Here is a 23,199-nt window from a genome sequence, read left to right as displayed (position 1 = left end):
TACACTAATACGAGTAATAAATGAAAATATTAATCAAATCGTTTTACGAATACCTTACTAAAATAAAATAAATATACGAAATCTAATCAAAGATAAAAATACTCAATATAAAAAAAATTATAAACTTAAAACTATATGGTTAAAGAAAAATTAGGTTTAAAAATATAAAAAAATTAGATTAATTAAGTTTTAAATAAATAAAAACTAACTATATATATATATATATATATATATATATATATATATATATATATATATATATATATATATATATATATATATATATATATATATATATAAAAAATGAAAGTTTAATTAGTATAGCTTAATTGTGTGAGAATATAGAAAAACGAATAAAAATAATAATAAAAATATAAAATCATGATAAAAACAAATTATTAAGTTAATATACATTTCAGAAGAATATAATTAAAATTATATAATATTAATATATATAATTTGTTTTGGAAAAATAAATAATATATCAATTTATATAAAACTTTGAAATATTTTAAAATTAAAAAATATAAAAAACTATTTCACCTTTATATAAATTATTATTTAATCTTTTATCAATAATAATATAAGTGTAATTTTAAAAGAATTAATAGAGAAGCCTGACCTCTAAGATGATAGTTAACTCCAAAAGCCAAGTGAACTAATTATATTTGTTAAATAAAAACACATATATATAAACTATTTTAAAACTCTACCCTGGCTGTAGCCCACCAGAGCCCGCTACGTGGCTCCGTCATTGTACTTATATATGATCATCGATGCCCAAAGACTATTCAGTCCATTATAAATTTAATACACCATTTTGATAGAAGAACTTTATTAAAGGAAACAAGATCTCGAATATCTCGTCCTCCTTAATCTTTAAAATATTTAACCATTTTACCGCTATGACCTTGAAGAAAATTAATATAGAATTTGATTGTGAAAGTTAAATTATTATCATATATTTATTAATATTAATTCAAATTATAAAAATTAATAATAAAAATTAAATAATTATAAATAAATAACTAAATTAATAAAATGTATGTTAAATAAAAATGATATAAATTATGAGACTAACTTAATTTTATTCATATAATATATATTTTTTAATGTTTATATAATATATTTAATTTAATTTTTTATTATTTAAGTTAGTTTTTATTTAATTTTAATTATATATATTATATTTATAAAATTAAATAATTTATTAATTAAAGATAATGTGGATCGATGTACTGTTTAAAACTAGAGTTAAATGCTGAATAGTCCCTGAAGGTTTGAATATTAGACTACTTGGTCCCTGAACCAAAATAATAGAACCCGTTAGTCCCTACCGTCCAAAACTGTTAGTCAAAAGCCTTTTGACTGTTAAATAATGACCATTTTGTCCTTACCTTTTTTTAAATTAAAAACAAATTAAATTAAATTAAAACCTAACCTAAATCTAATCTAACCTAACACAGTGCAAACGATCAAACAAACCAAAGAGATCTCTCGTCGAAGTCAGTCGAACCTCTTCTCCCAAATCGGGATTTGAAGACGAATCCACAGGGCAAGTGATTGACGACGACCTGGGCGACTGAAGCAAGAGAACGATTGGTGTTAATATGAAAGAATGCAAGATCTGTAAGTAATCCAAGCTCGTTCGGTAGATAACCGGCAATGTCACCAGGGTTGAGATCGATTCCGGCGACTGTTCTTATGGAAGGATTGTCTAGAGGCGGTGCACAGTATACATAGGTGTATGTACAGACGTTAGATCCAACCCAGTTGGCTGTGAGATTGAGAGGATCTAAGAGAATGGCGAGCTTCAAAGCTTGCAAAGCAATGTATGCATTTCGGAGTCGAGGATTTTCGAAGGAGAGAGATGGGTCTACTGGTGTTACATTCTCAGCTTGAACGTAGGTGGTGATGAAGAAAAAGAAGAAGAAGAAAGTAATGGAGTTGGTTTTCTTCATCTCAGATTAGACATCCGACGCTCCTACGAACCACCGGCGATTGAAGGGCTCCTCTCCGGCGGAGGGGATATTGATTGAAGAAGAAGGTAGCTTTCTTTGTGCGATCTCGACTGGGCGACTGTGGATTTAGGTTAGATTAGATTTAGGTTAGGTTAGGTTTTAATTTAATTTAATTTTTTTTATTTAAAAAAAGGTAAGGGCAAAATGGTCATTATTTAACAATCAAAAGACTTTTGACTAACAGTTTTGGACGGTAAGGACTAACGGGTTCTATTATTTTGGTTCAGGGACCAAATAGTCTAATATCCAAACCTTCAGGGACTATTCAGCATTTAACTCTTAAAACTAATAATGTGTAGGCTAAGTCATTTGACTACCGTTTTATGTTGATTAATGTGTAGGCTCGTGCTCGTGTTTTATTGTATTTGTGTTGTGCTGTCAATTGTGTTTGTGTCGTGTCCAATCCATAACCCGAATAAGAATGAGAATTAAATTGTATTAGTTCATTTATCTAACCATTGTCCAACCTTAGTATGCCCTCCTACAAATAAGGATTAAGTAGCCCACTCCTTAACCAAGTTAATCAATAAATAAAGGGAAAAACTAATATTAAAATTAATAAAAAAATAAAAGATTCTGATGATAAAATAAAATAAGAAAATAAAAAATGACAAAAATAGTAGACTTGTTCCAAATGATATAACAGTCCTTATAAGTGGTTCTAGAAATCACTCGTTGAATAACATTATTTTTTTGTTATCTTTGAAATTGACACCTGACCAAATATAATTGTTTAATGTTTTCAATATATTTGTATTCTTAATTGTCTTCGCTTAACAAAACTGGGAATTTATTAAATATATATGACTATAATAATAATAAAAAAATTGATTGGTTCAGATCACATGATCTTTTAATTTTTTTAATGGATAAATTTTAGATGATATCAAGTTTATTATAATTTGGTATAATATTAATATTTGGGATTTATATGGACAAAAAGAAAAATCTAATTAGAGAAATTTAGGATCGATCTAACTGGGATGATTGAAATACCAAATTATGTCGTTCTAGTCTAAGAAACAATGGAGATGAGATTTAAATAAAATCTTTTTATTAATTCATACGGAATTAAATTTTAATAAAATAATCGTAAAATATAAACTAACAAAATTCACAATTAATAATGTTTAAACTTAATTTTTTTTATTAAAAATAATTAGTATCACAACAATTGATACTTAAATATAAAAATTATTATTATAACTAAAAATTGAATCATAATTTTTATTCTTTTAATAATCACTTTTATCATTTAAACTAAGCTAATTAAAAAATTAAATAATTACAAATATCTATATTATGCATAAGACCCACTTAATTAACTGTAATATTTAATAAATCTTAATAAATATTAGTGTAATGTGAAAATTTAACCAACCTTAGATTAATAAAATGTCTCATTTATTAATGACCATAGAAATGTTTATATCAAAATAAAAATATATATTTATAGTGGCGGACCCAGAAATATTTTCTCGGGAGGGCAAATAAATAATAAAGTAGCATTTTTTGGCTATCAAATAAATGCATTTTTTAATTAAAATTTTACTCGATAATTACATAAAAATACTAATAAGCACAATTACTAAATTATTCTTGTCCATGAGTCGGTACAAAAGAAGACAAATATCTTCATTACGTTGACTATACCAATCAATCAATTCAAGAAAATTTCCTTTATTTGATGAACTACTTGACTCATTATGTCCTCGAAAAGGTAATCATTGCCTCAATAGAAAGCGTGTTATATCAAATATTGTCGTTAAACATGTGTGATAATTTATTTCTATATCACGACCATGTGTACGTAAAACGTTTCTCACGTTATGTCTTTGATCTTAAAATGATTCAAATTGAATTCTAGCTTCATTATGACAACTATTTGAAGTTCTCATATGACGATTGAATCTTTTTAATGCTCTTTTCCAATTTTTGTACTCATCTCCTATAAATGTATCATCTACGTTTTCTCTATTTAAAGGTTTGAAAAGATAACACCAAAAACAAAATGATACATCTTTTGATATGCTATATTCTAACCATGTATATTTGATCAGTAACATTAGACTCATTAGTATGCTCATTAATTGATTGAGAAGACTCATGTTGGTCATGTGATGTAGAAGTACAAATTCGTTTATAGAACATCTTCATTATTCTATATCCTAAATAAAATAAATGATTAAAAATAAATATGTGTTACAACCCCTAATTAAAATCTAACAAATACATTTATTTGTTGAAATAATTTAAAATTAAGAAATATAAAATAATATTTTACCCTTATATTTATATAAATAGTTATTTTACCCTTATATTTATAAGTAATTTGTATTATTAATTATATTAAAATTAATAAAATATATATATAAATAAATTATAATATGAATGTAGTTTTAAAATAAATAATAATATTATATGATTTTCATTATTTTATATATAATTCTTTATATTTTAACTTATATAAATAAATGTTATTTATATATTAACTAAAATTTATGTATTATTATAAATATTGTATTTTAGAAATTTTTTTTTGTATAAAATAAAATATTAATAATAATTACTTTAATAAAATTATATTGAAATTAGAATACTATAATTATGAATTAATTTTTATATAAGGAAGGGTTAATTTATTATAAATATTAGAAAATAAAAATTTTATAAAAAGAAGTTTGAGGTTATAATTATAGTAGAGGCAGGGTTTGATCACCTAACCTCTACTATACATTTCAACTCCAAAACAATTCAGGCAAAGCCTTATTTGATAAACATAGTTTTACCTTGGTTGGGGGAGACCCGGGCCCCCCAAGACCCCCTTGTAGGTCCGCCACTGTATATTTATATTATAGCCTTTAAAAACTTTACAATTATTATATTAATAAAAATCATAATAATTTTAATAAACAATAAAGTTTACAATCCTATCAAAACAAAAATTCTAGACCAAATTAAATAAATAAATAAAATCTTAATCATAATTTTATATAGATATGAAAAAATCAAAATATAATTTAAAAGAAATAGTGAGAAAATTAATATTAAAAAAACGTGGAGACGTGCCTTCGATTAAACGACGCTTTCTTGTAGCAAGAGACAATTCTCCATCAAGGCTATAAATGTATATGTTTATAGAAAGAGAGAATCGGTCGGTAAATCTTTTTATCCCCGTCATTTCCGGCCGACCATTTCTCGATACTCTTCACCAACAGTAGTACTTGTCTGCGAATTCTTTATTGGTCTATCAATCTCTATCTGGATTTTCAATTTCAAATTGACCCCTGTTTGCGATTATTGATACAGAGTTGTGTTTTGATATTTGTTGTAGCGGCAGCAAAGATGTCAAAGTTATCGCCGGTGTCGTTGAATCGGAGGCAGCCCTTGTTGGAAGAACGTCCGGAGACGACGACGACGCTAGTTAGAAGAGATAAGCGTCGGGTGGTAGGGGAGGTAATCGGCGGGACTGCGGCTAATTGCGCGGCGATCTGGTGTTGTTGCCCTTGCATCACTGTCAATCTTCTGCTACTCGCCGTCTATAAGGTCCCCTCAGCGATTGTACGTAAAGCGTGGAGGAAACAACAACGCCGGCGAATGCTTGGTAGTAATAATAATTCTCTCCTCCTCCTGCAGCAGCAACAGCAACAAAACCAACAACATAATATCCGTGGGGGGCGATCGAGTATGGAGATCTTGGAATCCAGCATCAAGAATCAAACAACCGGAGAAGATGAATCAATTGAGGAGGAATTAGATGAATTTGATAGAGAAATGTGGGGACAATTCTACGGCACCGGCTTTTGGAGAAGTCCTTCACAGAGGGAGATTTAGCCATGAAATATAAGAAGCGAGTTGGCTTTGAAACGCACATGGATCCTCTCAAAACGACAAGCTCAGTTGAGATTGCTGGCCGACAAGAACAACATATGGATGATAAAAGGAAGATACTACTTCAAGGTCTGTTTGGTTGTTGTTAATTTTATAATTGGTCCTCTGTGTACATAAATTACCTTGTGACCTCAGTTCGTTTGCATCTTTTTCTTGTATATATGAATTTGTTTGTGCTGGGTTTTGTTGTTCGATAATATGCATGCTACTAATTACAACAAGACCAAAATTTAACTTAATTTGTCAATCAATTCTTATAATTACTCGATTACGTACAATAGTAGATTATCTGAAAGAAATGATTCATTCGAGAAATGGGTTTGGATTGGACTCTGTCTATCTTCTTCTTGTAAATGCAATGGGTAAATTTGTATAGATTGATGAGGATAGATTAGAATTGATATATAGAGAAACCTTTCTATGTGAATATATGTACAAGGAAAGGTATATATATGAGACAGTTTAGGATTATATATATATATATACAATTTTTTAAATGATCGATGTAATTTTATTATGAAATGAATGGTCATTTAACGATAAAAACATTACATTGTGAAAAAAATACACAAATAATACAAAATTAACGTGTGCGGAGATCTTTTTAAAAGGCAATAAGCTTTGCGACTAAATTTATCGGTTTCCTACTAATGTAATGATAGCACTGTAAAGAATGTAATTTAGGATTATACTAACACAAGTAATAATCTTAATTTAAAAAATAAATAGAAAAAGGTAGTAAGAGTATATTCCTTATTCGTTTGTCACACACAAAAAAAAAATAGATAAAAGAAAGGGGTTGACAAAATTTCTCTCATTTTCAAGAACCAATCCATCCAGAATATCATTGTCATCACTCATCAGAAGAGAAATTAGAAAGAGCAAGCCCACCACATTCATCACCCCTAAATTCCAGAAATAATAAAAAAAAAAAAGTGGTAGGTATTGAAGAAGACAAGGTTATTATACAGGGAAAGACATAAAAAAGATTGTAACCGCGATAGAGAGAGCAGCATAAAATTATGTTATCAAGTTAAATGTCCTAATCCCGAAGAAAATGACAGCTCCATACCATTTTTCGACGTATCACTTTTTTTTTCTTTCTGGAAGTGGATCCAGATCCCCGCCCCCTTTCTAGTTACCTACAGAATCTGAACCAATCCACCCCCACCCTTTCCTCTACCGGCCGAAGGTGCCTTCTTTGCGCTCTTAAGTGCTGATTTCACTGCAGGTGCAGGTATATATGCCATGCAGAGGATTTGGTTGTCTATGCTCTGATGGGGATAAAACACAACAAATATACATGTAAATAGATGATATGCTTGATGAATTTCAGATCTAAACACAGTTTTCACCTTAAATTTTGACATCTTATAAACAATACCATCATAATTACCAATACTTACAGAATAAGCATCCATAAATTCCAGAACACTCTGCACACCTTCATCTCATCAATTATTAGGAACGGAAAGTTAGAGAATATGCAGGAAACTAAAGTAAATAAATGTCTACATTGCAAAAGCAAGCGTTATAATATAATTATACTTAGTCAGCCTATTTGGAGTCACAGAGCACCGTCTCATCTAAAATTGTTTTTGGTATAAGATTTTTTCTAGATTATGATCAGATTATTTTAATAACTGTTCAAATATTAATATAATTTATGATTTATGTTGCTTCATTTTATATATAACAAATATAGAATTTTCAGGTACTAAATCAATCTAATGAGAAATGAAATAAGCAGAAGAGTTAGGTGTTTAAGAAGAGGGGCAAAGAAATCAACTATAATGTTGACCTGCATAAAATTATTGAAAGGATTAAAACGAATTTAGGGCACTATATGTATGTGTTGAAAAACTTAAATTAAGACTTTTTTTTTTTTTATGTTTAATATTTCTAAAATAATATTTAATAGTTTTAGTGGGATAACCAAAAGATATACCTTTTATGGCATTTTAAATATATATTAGTATATATAGTTTATTAATATTAAGCTAAGTGAATAAAATTATATTAAAAAATCAGAGATTTAATCTTCGATTGTTTTCTAAAGATTTTATATATATTTAAGTTTGGGTACAATATCACCGCAAAATATTGTATTAGTCTCTCAAAGGAATACACAGATATAAGAAAAAGGTTTATATCAATGTAAAGTTTGAATTATTTAATGTAAAGTAATAAATTCTTTAATAATATAACTTAAATAGTCTTAAAATATTAATTTTTTTAAGAATATAATTTAAATATGCACTGAGAAAGTGGATAAAAAGTAAATATGTGGTTGTTAAGAGTTAATAATAATGATAAAGAAATGAATATTCATTTTACACACGTGACCACTTTTCCCTTTCTGATGGATCTGGTCAATACTTCCACGCTAAAGCAATTAATAGTGACGTGTCACACAGGACTGTCCACGTGGTCAAACAACACCTACCACGCCAGCTTCTTCCGCGTGACAGCGTGTTAATTATTAACTTCTAGGAAGGAAGGAACCGTCACTTCTTCTTCTTCTTCTATATATGTATATATATCATATGACTTATATTGAAGATTCATATTCGATCATATAAAAAAGACAACATTCTATCATATATGGATCAAATAATTGGTAGTAATTTTGAAGAAATTCTGACGAAAGTGGGAACTTTCGTGCTCGTTCAAGCATTAGTTTACGTAATTCTAACTACTTCATCCGACATCTTCTCCAATACGACGTCTAAGGATGAGATGATGATGGGTCACCTCTACTTCAAACCGTCGCGTTCTTCCAGCATCCGCCGCTTTCTTGCTCTCATCTCCGACGTTCCTCAGTCCGGCGACGCCTCTCCGGTTGGCGGTGGCCCATCATCATCATGACTAGAAGTACTAATTGCCCTCTCCCTAGTTCCACACATGAAGATCGATGAAGATTTCATTACAAGATTAGATTATGCTGCATATTAATTTGATTACTTTATTATTTTAATAGTTATTTCCTTGATTAATTATCTATTTTGATCAATTAAAGGTTAATTAATGTTAGCTTCTATGTTTTTATTATATTATTTTATTCATTTCTCACTTTTTGAGTTTTCAATATAATATTTGAGACTAGATGGAGTTGTTATATATACAGTGGACAAAAAAAATAGTTACTAAAACATGTTAAATCTAAATAAAATAGTTAATAGAGTTAAACCCGAAATTCAATTGGTTATTTCGGAGACCATCAATGACTATTGATTGGTACGGCTAAGAACAATTTTTTGGTGGACTATCTTCTTGAAAAGAAATTCAAAAAATCGAAGAACATTTACAACAAAGATTATTCGCAATGCCCGTCATGAGACTTTATTATTCTTTTTCAAGACCTTTCAACCAATTAATTATATTTAAACTGTTTTTTCATGATTTTATTTTTATTTGTTGTGTAAAAAAAGTCTACACTTCTAACAACCAAATTACATCAAAAACAAAGTATCGAAAAAAGAAATTATTTTAATTAAGAAAATTTATCATTAAGAGTTACAAGAGATTGATTACTTACAAGAATTTTTTTCCTTTTTTTTTATTAGAAAAGGAGATTAATTAGATGTTTATAAGATATATATAACATTTTGCAAAACATCATATATTAAATAAATGTTGGAATAATATAGTTTCACAAACAATCCCAACTTCCAAGGTTGATATATAAAGATGATCAAAACTCTTACATAATTGTTATTCCCTAAATGCAATATTAATATAAATTTGTTACATCAATTATACATATAGAGAGATGAGATGATCATGACTCGGACCAGGGACATTTGTGAGATCCGAAGATGTAACTTTGATGGTTTTAGTAACCGAACCATTTTTCATATCTGGGTGCATAACCGTCACCTCATAATCTCCATGAAAGAGTCCAACTTCAAAATAACCTTCTGCATCCGTCGGTCCGACCGCCGGCTCTTTCCCCCAATCCCAAATAATTTTGTCTACAACATCCCCTGTTGGCAAGTTACGGAAATTGTCGTCGGTTAAACACATCCGGTAACAAGTTCCAGGATTTACATCTGGGTTCCATGCCGCCCATATAATAATTCCACTAACTTTAGGATGTGCATGAGCTTCTCTTAGAATCTGGTCCAAATTCTGTGCCTGGTTGTGTCCTGTAACGTCTACTTCAGTGAGCCATATGGGTAAACCGGTCGCACCAAGCTTATCCAAAGCAGCCCTCATGAAAGCCAGGTTCGGTGCGCCAGTGAAATGGCCCTCGAGCCCAATTCCTAAAGGTCCATGATAACCACCATCTCGAACTTCTCGAATCTTCCTGATATAACGATCCGGGGTGACCGGATGATCTCGCTCATTCTCAATCGTACCATAATCGTTTATGAACAAGACTGTTTTCGGATCAACCTTATTAATCTTATTAAGCAAAATTGCGTTTGCATTATTCCCTAGCTTTGTGCCATAAAAATGATAATGCAAATTCTCGTTAATCGCATCCCACGCCAGTAAACGGCCGGCGTAACGTTTAACTAGAGAATGAATTCTTCCATCGACAGCTTTCCGAAATTTATCGACCGGAAGAGTAGTGAACCACGACGGTTGCAATTTCGGGTTTTCCCAAAATACATTGTGGCCACGAACAGAGACATGGTGTTTTTTCGCGAAAATGAGCATCTTATCTGCTTTAATGAAATTGGTTTTGTTCCTGATTTTTTCGTTGAATAGCCATTTCATCTCGTTCTCGAAGGTTGTGAATTTGAACCTGGAAACGAACCAGTCTCGATAGGCTTTGTTGGTTAGGACCTTGTTGCTAATGGTGCACCCCAGGGGGAATTCAGGTTTCATTTGGGTTATGGTGATTGTCGCGTTTTCTATTGGCTTACCCTTTTTATTCACGGCTTGAAATCTTGTTAAACTCTTGCGTGTCTGTGTATTAATAAAAATTAATTTAAATTTTTAGAAAGAAAAAAATGTTTAAATTAATTGGCTTTTTAATTACCTTTTCAATTGTATTGTCTCTATGAGACATCCATTGCTCTTGGCTAAATGGTTGTAATGAAATACTGTCTGCCCATATCTCTGTTTCTCTGTTATTACTCTGTCACATATAATAAATTTTCAAATAATGCATTCACTTGAAAAAACATATATGTGATTGATTATGAAATAAATACCTTAAAATAAAGATGAGAATGACCAGAAACATTGACACTAAAGCCAGTCTTGATCATAGACCAACATCCAGATTTGGCTACAACCGAACCAACCCGTACCACCTCTTTCGGCGATTTCAACATTACATCAACTTCCCCGGTTCCATCGCTTACTCGCAGCCAAGCTAAAACACAGTAAAAGATCGTTACATAAATGTTTTTATTCCTTCTAGAAATTAGATTTCGCAAAAAAAAATCAGCTAATTTTAAATGTTCAAATGGCTTTTATATATTTTTTTAATTGAAATCAAGTTTTACCGTGTAGAATAATTGTGTGTGACCTTATGATGTTACTTAATGAGGCAAAATATTACTGAATTAATTAATGATGCTTGTATGTTGTTCATTAAATTACCTTTCCATAAATATAGATAGATTTGTTTATAAATAATAATTTTTAATACATTCACGAGTTAAATTAATAATTCTACTTTAATAAATGATGTAATTAAAACTGATTTAGATAACTAACCGGAAAAAGTGTAAAGCATTCCTATCTCCAAATAGAACCTTTGAGAGATGAAACCTTGGTGCGTTTGGTGGTGTTTGCGACTAGACACGATGAAGGGATTACTCCCAACTTCTGATTTTCGTGTTTCTAGTCTCCCACCACCAAACGCGAACCATCCTTTCGACCCGTTGTTTAGTTCCGGATTTACAACAATGCCCCCTCCATACTGAGCACTAAGTGGATTGGCCAAACACTACACAAATCATAAAAAAAAAGAGAAAATTAAAGAAAATCGCTATCATTTCATAAGAAAAACGAGCGTTTAGACTTTAACAAAGAAGATTACCTCGAGGGTGAAGTTATAATCATATTCCAATGTTTCACCTGATATGGCTGCACAAACATATACAGATTCGTTCAATTTATATACGTTACAAGTACAACAAACTCGATATAAATAAATTTCTAACCTGGAAAAATGAGAGAGCTTGAGATTAGTAGAATTAGATAATGAAGACTTCTTCTAATTAATTTAACCACCATCATTTAAACTGTAAAAAACACAACAATTAAGAAAAAAACTATATGGAGAGAGAAATGATTAGCTTGCTATATAGCTTAAGTTACACCAGCCTGGGGTAAACCTTTTTATAGGCAATAACATTCAATTCACTTTTCCTTTTTTTATTTGAATAACTTAGTAAAATGAGTTAAACACAATCACTTTACAGATGGGTAATTAATTAACCCATCTTAGACAGTATTTGATTATTGTATAAAAACTTTAACGGTAATGTGTTAAACAATTGTTTTTCATTTATTCTTTAGAAAACTCATCTATACAAATATCTCTTTTAATAATTTTAGTACCTATGTTAAAAAATTAAGCAAATCAATCTAATTATTAATATGCTTTATGGACTAACAAAACATACACTGAAATCGTGTGCATGTTTTCTCCCATCTTTTCTAGAATGCCCATAAAAATATTGCAATTAATTAATAATAATAATAATAATAATAATAATAATAATTTTAGTATATACATACACATCTTATAAAAAAATAAGCCAATACAGTACTGAAAATGAGATATGCATCCTTTTACTTTTAGTATAACTGACAATATTATTTACTTTACAGATATACATGATTTTTTTTATCTTTGTGTGGAACTAGTTAATGTTTCATACTTCATTTAAAAAGTGGATCTGTAAAATTAATTGGTGTATACATAAGATTTATTTATTTTTTCTTAATTAATACTTATAGAAATTCAAATGTCACTTTAATTCTATTTTATAAGGAGTGAAAGAAAAACATGATCACTTTAGATTTTTTTATTAATAATTATTAAAGTGTTAATTATTATGAAGATTATAATACATAGTTAAGAATGTGTTTTCTAGGTAATAGGATTAATGTCTTTATTAAAGTTTGATCTCCTTATTATCTACAATGTGTTACATCTTTTTAAGATTTTTTTGGATCGAGTCAGTGAGATAGAGTATTGTAAATTTAAATCACAAGTTAAATAGAGTACTAATAAAGAGAAACGATTGAAACAATCTTTAAACTAAAAAGTAAATGAGATCACAAATTGAATTGGTCATCTAAGATCGATCCTCTAATAAGAGTACTACAAACCTCCCAATCCACAAAATTGAACTTTCAGAAAATATCCTACCTATCAATTCTTAACTAACGCGGTAATGATGTCATTTTTCAGAATTATAGTCGGTTTAGTCTTTGTTGTAAGAAATAATCCGTTTTCTTCCCATTAAAACAAGTCACCAATCTAGTACATGTATTGGGACTTTCTCGAGAAAGAAAAAAGATTTTGAATTAAATTAGATTTGAACATAAACAATGCTATTATCTAAATATTGTAAGACTTTGAGATTGTTTCTTTTAGTGTAAGGTTGAGTGAGAATTTAAAGAAGCTTAAAATTGAACTAAATTAGACATACGGAAAAAGGAATATATAATAACAACAAATACGTACATGAATATGTGCCTAACTTTTGTTTGTTAACTTTTATATAATTCATTTTTTTTATTATTTTAGGATACATTACCCCCCAAATTATTAAAGACAAAAGTTCAATTATAACTTAGTTTTATTCACATCCCAACAAAATGAACTTGATTGATACATGTACACCTACCAATTGATTTAAACAAAATTTGGATTCTTAAAATTTAGTGATTTCAAACACTTTCAATACAATAAAGGATATAAGCCAAAATAAAATATTTAAAAGCATAAATCAAAATTAGTTTTATAAAACAACAATATATTATTATTATTATATTTATAAAGAATTAGGTCTTATTTATTATAAATAATATAAATTGAATTCATATGCACCGGTACTTTATAGAATTAAATTAAATATATTTTTAATTTAAAACATACATATAATATTACAAAAAGGATTTACCGGTTTACCGCATAGCTTTATTTGAAAACACAAATATTGAGTTAGATTTGGATTTGAACAAAAACAAGTCTATAAATTTAGATAACATTTTATTTTGTCTAAATATTTAATTCAAATGAGATAATGTTTCAAAACATATCTTAATTATATATATATATAATTAAGTTAAACACAATTCCACTCAATCTATGTGTTCCAAACTAGGCAAATATATTCAAGATCTAATTATTTGGGGTCACTTGTATATATTTTAAAACAATCTTTTCAGTTACTTTTTTCTTGCTTCTTATGTATTTGAACTCTCAAATTTTCAGATACTCCGCTTAAATTTACTTTATTTTTATCCTTATCATCGAGATTATATTTGATCACTCTAATCTCTAACAAATAAAATCCAAACACATTAATGCAAATAATTTAACTATACAATTTTGTACTCATGATATATGACAATTCTATTTATTAAAGAGAATATGTCTTTTTATTGAGTAGTTTTGCTCTTGTTGGTGTGTCTGATTTTGAACTAGTTGCTATTAATTTAATATGAACAAACTTTAAAATCATCGAACATTAAGCAAACCTGACCAGTTCATGGGCTTAACTGCTTAAGACCGTATTTTTGCTTGTCAATTTAAGAAAGAGTATCAGAGCATCAAAAGCATATAGCAGCAGAGGAAAATATATAAAATTACAACATAGAAGGAGTCTGATCATACTGATTGAACCAACAATACATATTAATGAAGGACATAGTATCAATCAAGAAGAAGCAAATGTGACCAGACAAAAACATCATAAAAAAATTAACAATTAAAACAACCAAACTAAGAGAAACAGTTTGATAATCATTAAAAAGTAAGAACATAAACTTAAGTAGTACATTTTAACCCTAGTCTTGGTGCTACTCCTCCTCGTCCTCGTCCTCGTCGGCCACAAGTATCCATTGAATTTGAAAACGATCACTAACTTTTACCTTCTCCTCTAATGATTCTTTAAATTCTCTCGAAGTTCCTCCTCCTTCGAGGAGCTTTTGCTTGTAATGCTGAAAATCAGAGTACTTCACATTCAGCATTATGGGGCCTTCCATGCTCAAACTGAAATTTGAAATTGAATATCATATTCTCACAATAAACCATTATGATTAAATTTAAACGGTAAAGTGTTGTACTTACTTAGAATAGCGATGGTCAGTGAGAACAAAGCTGGTTTCAAATGCTTTAAATTCTAGGTGCCTAGCTCCTCCTGTAGTATAGTTGTCGGATACTTTGACAGCCCCAAGTGCATTAGTGTAAAATTCCGTAGCCTCCTCCATTTTAGAGGCATCGATGTAGAGAAGTATTTTTGTTCTCAAAGCCATTTTGTTTTGTGAAGTAAAAAAGAAAGACAATTTATAAGGTGAGTTGTATAAAGGTGCACTATGCATAGCTAGCTAGTCTAATACTATAAATGATGGGTGAAACCACACCAAAATAGAGGACCTTGGCTATTGAGCCATTCACCAAATTAGACTATCTCGAGTAGAGAGTCATTCATTGATCTAAACTACAAAACCATCAAGTTAATTTGTTCATTGTCGGATTTTAACGAAGTTCGTAGACGGTAAAATAAATGAAAAACAAATGAAATGATGTTTGATTAGGTTGAGTTTTTTAAATAATTCCAACCAAATAAATCCATAGTCTAAGAGTTTATTTGATCTTGGTTATTTGAGTTTTTTTATAATGTTTTTGTCTAAAAAATCTTATTTAATAAAAAATAAGTGCTTTTTTAAGGTTTCAATTAGTTTAATTATTAAAATGTATTTTTGTATTTAAAATTAAAATTTAATAAAAATAAAATACTAAATATTTTAGTTAATAATATAAGTGATTTGATTTTAAAATGATAATAGGCCTGGTTCTCTTTGGGTTTTTAAAAAAACCCAACCAAAACCAATTTTCCAATCAATCACTTCTCAACAATCACAATTACTCATTTCATTAACCAAAATACTAAAATACCTTCTATTTTAAATTATTATTTTTTATTTTATTCACATATATCAATACCCTTTAAGTCTTTTTACCTAAAATAATCATCACCTCCTCAAAATCATCACCAATCATTATTTTTTTCTCAAACCCCAATCCGAACAAGGCCTAGGTGATAAAAAAAATCCAAAAATATTGGATAAATTTCAAAAACAAATCACATTCAAAATAGCTGATGCTATTAATTGGTGAAACCACGCCAAAGACAGAACACCATTCATCAAAGTAGTATGGCTAGGGTGGTGCGCCATTCAATTATTTCATTCTATTCTTAGCCATAAAAAAATATTTCATTATATCTTTTTTTTTAATAACTATTTAATTAAATTAACTCAAGTTTGTTTTTTCAAAACTAATATATAAATAATGCTACATATTTAACAAACATATATATATATTTGAACCCTCCCATATTTTAACCCGCCCTCACTATTCAATTAACTCTAAAATCACTTATTTATCACTATCACTTTTATATATTTACCTTTCTTATTTTATTTATTTTACTTATTTTATTTTAATTAATTATTAAGTTTTTTTATTAAATATAATTAATTAATTTTTAATATGTTATTTTAACTTTATTTATTTAATTAAAAATATAAAATATTATTATTTTTATATTATAATTATTTAAAATATATTAAATATTGAAATGTGTACTAATTTAATAAAATATAAATATTTAATATTTTATTATATTAATTATATATATTTTTTTAAAATACTTATAAAAATCAATTTTTTTTATAAATAAAATTATCTAACAAATAACTAAGATAAAGTAATAATATGTTAAAAATAAAATTATCTAATAAATAAAATTATATATTAATAATATGTTAAAAATATATTTGATTCTTAGGTGGTGAGTTATCAACAACAAGAAAAAATTGATTTTGTTATTTAGATTTAATTTTGTTAATTCATGTCGGTGAGGTAACCTAAAATATTATGCTTAATTTGACTAATTATTAATATGTAATATTATTAATTAAAATATTATGATTAGAGTCATTATTATTGAATAGATAATTTTATTTATAAAGAAAATTGAATTATTCAACGTTTTTATAAGTAATATATATATATATATATATATATATTTTATTAAATCAAGACACACTTTAATAATTTTATATATTTTAAACAATTATAATCTAAAAATAATAATATTTTGTATTTTTAATTAAATAAATAAAATAGAAAAAATATTAAAAATTAATTAATTAATTATATTTAATGATAAAAAACTTAATAATAAAATAAAATAAAATAAATAAGATAAAAAGGTAAATATATAAAAATGATAGGGATAAATAAGTAATTTTGGAGTTAATTAAGAAGTAAAACAGAGATGGAAAAAACAATTTGCATATTTTAAAATAATAATTGAATATCAATCTTTTTAATTTTATGAATTTTCACTTTGTTTTAAACTAGCTACCTATTATCATATTTTATAAGACATTTTTTTAATTTATAAAAAAAGTAAAAAAATGGAAAGAAACAAATTGAATTTGATCGAATAAAATTGAAATTAAACATCTTTATAATTGACTAACCTATAGAGTCAGTGCAAATGCACGAGTAATGATATAACCGTAAAAAAAATAATTACAATAAAATGTGATAGCATTTTTAATTTTATTTCTAACCGTTTTAAATTTATGGGCGGGTCAACCCACAATCCGACCCAAGTATCAATTTACTCTCATAGCATCTCTAAAGCAGGAGCGAGAAATAACATTATTAACTTGATATAAATTGTGGGTGTCGTGCATTAGAACGAACTGACTATAGTTACATGTATTGTTCATTTTATAAAGATTTGTTCATAAAACATTTCGGGTTAGATCAAAGCTAAATGATATCAGTTTTGCCTATATAAATGCTAATGAGAAATGCATGTTAAAAGCTCGTTTCTTTATTGAGAAGTTGAAAACGGAAATAATGGATTATGGTAGTAATAAGTCCCTCGGGAGAGAAGATTTTACTTTGGGTGTTTTTTAAAAAGACTTGTGAGTTTCTTAAGGCTGATATCATGGCGGCTATGAATCATTTCTATCGTTTTCATCTTTTGAGAAAAGCTGAATTTTGTGGTGATTGTTCACATTCGTAAATCAATAGGGACTATCGATGTGAAAAATTTCATACCCATCAGTTTAGTTAGGTCATTTTAAAAGATTATCTCAAAATGTTTAACAAACAGAATGCGTGGAATTTTGGGTACGGTTATCTAGAAACCATGCGGTTATTTTTAGTCAGTTTCATATATGAGAATGATTAGATTGACATGTATTTTGGGATTTAAAATTGGTGTTTTTCCATTTACGTATCTTGGGCTTCCTACTTCCCCTAGGTGTTAAGGCTAGCTCCAAAACTTTTTGGGATCCAATCATTAATAAGATAAAGAGAAGCTTTCTATTTGGAAAAATAAGATGATTTCTAAGGGTGGTCGTTTAGTCATTATCAAAACGTTTTTTCTTCAATGTCAACTTATATGATGTTTCTATTTGTCATCCGGAAGTGTGTAACGTAAAGATAGAGAATTGTATGTAAATTCTTATGAAAATCTTCTAATTTCTCATTTTTTTGTATTTAGTGAGTTAAAATAAATTTAAATTAATAAAAAAAATTGGGGTTGGGAATCTACGATTGTGTGACTTTCAATAAAGTTTTATTATCTAAATGAGATAATATATTTATACATGAGTAAGAGAGTATATTTATTATCTATGAATTTATGTGAAGAATTTATTGCTCCTTTAGGAAATTTTCAAGTTATTTATTATTTATTATTTTAATTTATGTTTTCTCTCCTATTATGTTTTTTTAAGATAATTTTCAAAACAAAACAAAAAATAAATAGAAAATTATTAACATATATAAGAGGCAAGTAAAATTGAAAGAAAGATAGGATGAGATTTTAAATTTTGTTTCTCGTTAATTAAGTTAGATAGTGATCGCATAATAAAATTCGAAATATAAATCATATATTTATTTTGTTTGGAGTTAGTGATTTTTTAATTTATAGTTTTTTAGATTTTGAAGATTATTATATTAATAGAAAAATGAATTATATATATGTAATTAATTGACTCAACAATCATAAAATTAAAATAAAATATGTATATTTTTAATATTTATTAAAAATAAATTAATAATAAAAACAAAATTCAATTATATTAAAAAAATTATCGGCTCAAAATTGTTCTTTTGTGACACTAATAGTTTAGTGGCGTAAGTTTTATGTGCCGGTAAACTATTATCTGCGCATAACTCTCTTTCACACGGGACAAGTTCTATTTCTTTCACGCGGAAGAAGCTGTTTCTCTGATGATTAATGATACTAGAATTTTTATATTATTAAATAAGTCTAAATATATCTCCAACAAAATTTTAAAAGTTAAGACAGTTAGTTAAATGTATATTTTTAATATTTTTAATTTAAATTTATAATATTAGTTGTATAATGTCAGTTCTCTACTGTTCTTGTAAATATGTTTATTCATATTTTATATGTTTTTCTGAATAAATATAATAATTTTGTATTATTATTATTATTAACTAATAACTTAAACGAGTTGGTATATTTATTTATTTTTTCTTAAGTCGGGCATTGGTTAAAAAATATCATTAGGTAAGTTATTGTCGTAGATGAAAGAAGCTATAATAGTATTTTGTGATTTCTCGAAACAATACCCTTGTGACTGTGCTTGTGAGTCGATACTTTATGTGAACCATTGTTACGCCTATATTTGTGTTTGCCTAATAACTGTTATTGGACGTGGATACTCCACTTTAACCCTAACTATCAATCTAGGATGATACTCATATCAAAGAAACTTGACAATGATTTATTTAAAAAAAAAAATATTGATTCCATCTAATAAATATCATTCCTTTATTTTATTTTATTTAATTTAATGAATGTGTTTTTTTCTTTATTTCTTTTTTTTATGTAGAAAGCTAGCATTATCCTTTTTTTCTATTTAATCAACGTGTTATTGGAGATGATCTCAACTTAAGACGTTCTGTTTGAGAATCGAGTTTGTCACGAACTCTGCTTTTTTCACATAAACTACATAAAATGGTTTTTTTATTAAATTTAAAATTTTAAACACAAAAAAAAAAACATTTTTATAATGTATCTTAAAATTCAAATAACTTTTTTTTTAATCCATTTAAAAAACTTAAAACAACCCAAAGATCAAACAAGCTCTAGGAGTACTACAAATGAAGACTATATATTGTTGCTTAGTCCACGGATCAAACCATTGTCTTTCCTGTTTAGGTTTTATTTTATTTTTCTATTTATCCAATATGCTTACTCCTTCCTTGAAATACAAAGGAAAAAGATAGAAGTCTGATCATGCTGATTAAACCAACATATTAATGGAGGATCCACATGCATAGCTGATAGCTAGTACTATCAATAAGAAGAAGCAAATGTGACCAAACATCTTAAAAAAGGCATCGAAACTAAAAGAAAGAGTCTTAGCATTGAAAAGAAAAAAAAAGATAAACTTATTAAGTACGCAGTCTTAACCCTAAACCAAACAGAAGCCGTAGTAAAGATCAAACCTTCCGTTGGTAGCTAGACTTCCCCCTCTTTAATTACTGATCCCCATCTCCCAGAAACGGCTCCATAATGACCCATCTGATTGAAAAACGATCATGAAGCAGTGTTATACCGTTTTCTGTTGTTGAGTGTCCTCTTACTCCCAGTCGATTTTTGTAGCGTTCAACCTCAAGAGTCTCAAGGAGGATCGGTCCCATCAAAACGCTGAAATTTGAAATAAATAAAAAGAATCACTCAAAATAAAGATTCAGATAATATATAGTTATAATATACCACTTACTGATGATAAGCAGCGTCAGTAAGAATGATCTGGGTGCCTCCAATGGATAGTTTTATATGCCTACCCTGAGGCATTTGTTTATCTGATATTACGACAGCTCCTACAGCATCTTGATAAAAGACTGAAGCATCCGCTAGCCATTCAGTGTTGAAATACAGAAGAAGGCTTGCTTCCATTTTTGTGAAGAAGAAGACAGAAAGTTTGTTTTCTGAAGAAGAAACGAGACTCGCGTGTTGATGATGATATTGTATGAAAGAGAGAAAAACAATGTGGAAAAAGTGCTCTTCCGGGATTTTATTCTAAACAACCAAAAACAAAGAGTTTAAAACGAGACAATAAGAGCTTGTTTGATGTTTGTTATTTGGCAAGTTTTTTTAGTGGGATTTGCTAAAAAAAATCTAATTTAATCACAAAATAGATTATTAATTTGAGTTTTTTAAATTAATTTGGCATCAACCCCGGTTACTTTTTTGATGAATTATCTTATTAAAGAGAAATGTTGAACATTTAATAATCTTAAAATTTTAATTTTTTTATCATTCATTATATCATTTTCAAAAATTCTTTTCGTAAACCAGTCGAACAGTTAATCCTTTTCTTTTCTTGAGAATATACAAGTTCTAACATGTTTGTATTTTCTTATTTTCATGTTTACGTGACTTTTAATTTATTTAGGATTGTTATTAAAAAATTTTTTTGTTAAATTAATATAATATTCTTTTATATTTAAAGTTTATAAAAATAAATATGTTGTAATTGATTAATTGTTTAATTTAATAGTTAAAATGAAATATGATATAATGAATAAATTTTATAAAAAAAATTCATTTAAATGTATATATTTATATAATTAATTTTTTTTATATGTTTAACTTTTAAAACTTAATTCTTTTAAATTTTCACATAATATATATATATATATATATATATATATTATCTCATTTTTTTATTATTAATATTTTATTAAAATATATTTATAATCTATTTTTATTTTTAATATATATATATATATATATATTTTAATTAATGAAAACTAGCTTGAAAATCCAAATCATAGTCTTTTGCTTCAATTCAAATCTAGAAAAAAAAAATATATCATATATATTTTTTTATATTTAAAGTTTTTTTTAATGAAATTATTTCAAAATATATTAATATATAATGATAAATAGGTGTGTTTGAATAAAATATATTATTTAATGAATTGAATAATTTAATTTATAAAAATTGTTATTAACTTTTATTTTTTAAAAGACTTTATCTAACCATCTTTCTCTAGCTTGTTTGAACTTTATCTAAGAAAATGTGAATAAAATTCAAAAAACAATATAAAGAAACCTATATCAAACAAGTTCCACAACCTTGTTTAATCATTTGTTATTTTGGATTTTGTAAATTTACATTATTAAATAAGAAATTATCTTAATAAAAGATTGTAGAATGTTTTTTTGAAATTATGTAAAAAACAACTCGTTAACAATGCCCAGTGAAAGTGCCAAAGTACATTAAAAGCTGATCTATACAAAGCTGTTCTAAAGCTGGAATAACTGCAGTTAAGAGCAGGATCTGTCAGAGCATGAGAAAGTAAGCAGCGCGCCATCATTACCAAGATTGTTTGGTTTTGATTTTTTATGAGTTGGTTTTATTATTAAAATATTTTTATATATTTAAATTTTAAATTAATAAAAATAAAGTAAAAATATTTTAATATTTAATTAATAAAATAAATAATTTAATGATTTGAATTATTATAATAAAATAAATTTAAAAAAAAAATCTCAAAATTTACATCATACAGCTCTTATTATCCTAACTTTTCATCCAAATATAAAAATATTATCTATTATATATATATTATAGTATATTAGTAGTTTTTTTATTCGAATAATTCATTTTTTTAATATTTAAATAATTCAATTAAAATCGCATTGTTAGATTGGGATTAAATTTATTAATTGTTTATTATAAAAAATTGAAATATTGTGTGAAAATATTTAAATGATATTTAATGAAAAAATAATTATAAAAAATAGATATAAGTTATTTTGTTTTTTTGCTTAATAAACTAATAAATAAAGGAGTATGAGTTATTTAAATAATTCACGATGAGTACCTACTCATCTTAATTAATTGAAGTTAAGAATTCAACCATTATAAATTTATAAAAGATTTGTAAGAGATGTGTTTGTTAAAACAAAAAATTAAGATATAAATATTGAATTCTCAATACTTAATTACTTAATATTTGTTTTAACCTAATATCTTAATAATATAAATAATATATATTTAAATT

The 23,199-nt window shown here is 27.1% G+C and overlaps 3 protein-coding genes across 3 annotated transcripts; 2 read left to right on the top strand and 1 right to left on the bottom strand.

Annotated features, from left to right (window-relative positions):
• Nucleotides 1-5,366: 5,366 nt before the first annotated feature.
• On the top strand, nucleotides 5,367-5,855 carry LOC124925248. Its single transcript, XM_047465219.1, has one exon. It carries the CDS (start codon nucleotides 5,367-5,369, stop codon nucleotides 5,853-5,855), a length of 489 nt encoding a protein of 162 aa, XP_047321175.1.
• A 2,634-nt stretch (nucleotides 5,856-8,489) lies between these two features.
• On the top strand, nucleotides 8,490-8,950 carry LOC124927698. Its single transcript, XM_047468154.1, has one exon. It carries the CDS (start codon nucleotides 8,517-8,519, stop codon nucleotides 8,778-8,780), a length of 264 nt encoding a protein of 87 aa, XP_047324110.1. The 5' UTR covers nucleotides 8,490-8,516; the 3' UTR covers nucleotides 8,781-8,950.
• A 718-nt stretch (nucleotides 8,951-9,668) lies between these two features.
• Nucleotides 9,669-15,368, bottom strand: LOC124925247 (endo-1,4-beta-xylanase 5-like). The gene is made up of 6 exons (XM_047465218.1): nucleotides 15,184-15,368; nucleotides 14,985-15,105; nucleotides 11,589-11,820; nucleotides 11,078-11,241; nucleotides 10,903-11,001; nucleotides 9,669-10,829 (listed from the first exon to the last, which is right to left on the bottom strand). The coding sequence occupies exons 1-6, from the start codon at nucleotides 15,366-15,368 to the stop codon at nucleotides 9,669-9,671; spliced, it is 1,962 nt and encodes a 653-aa protein (XP_047321174.1).
• Nucleotides 15,369-23,199: the final 7,831 nt, after the last annotated feature.

This window comes from Impatiens glandulifera, chromosome 2 (assembly GCF_907164915.1).
Source record: "Impatiens glandulifera chromosome 2, dImpGla2.1, whole genome shotgun sequence".
Taxonomy (NCBI): Eukaryota; Viridiplantae; Streptophyta; class Magnoliopsida; order Ericales; family Balsaminaceae; genus Impatiens; species Impatiens glandulifera.
This window is presented reverse-complemented; position numbering and strand designations above follow the sequence as displayed.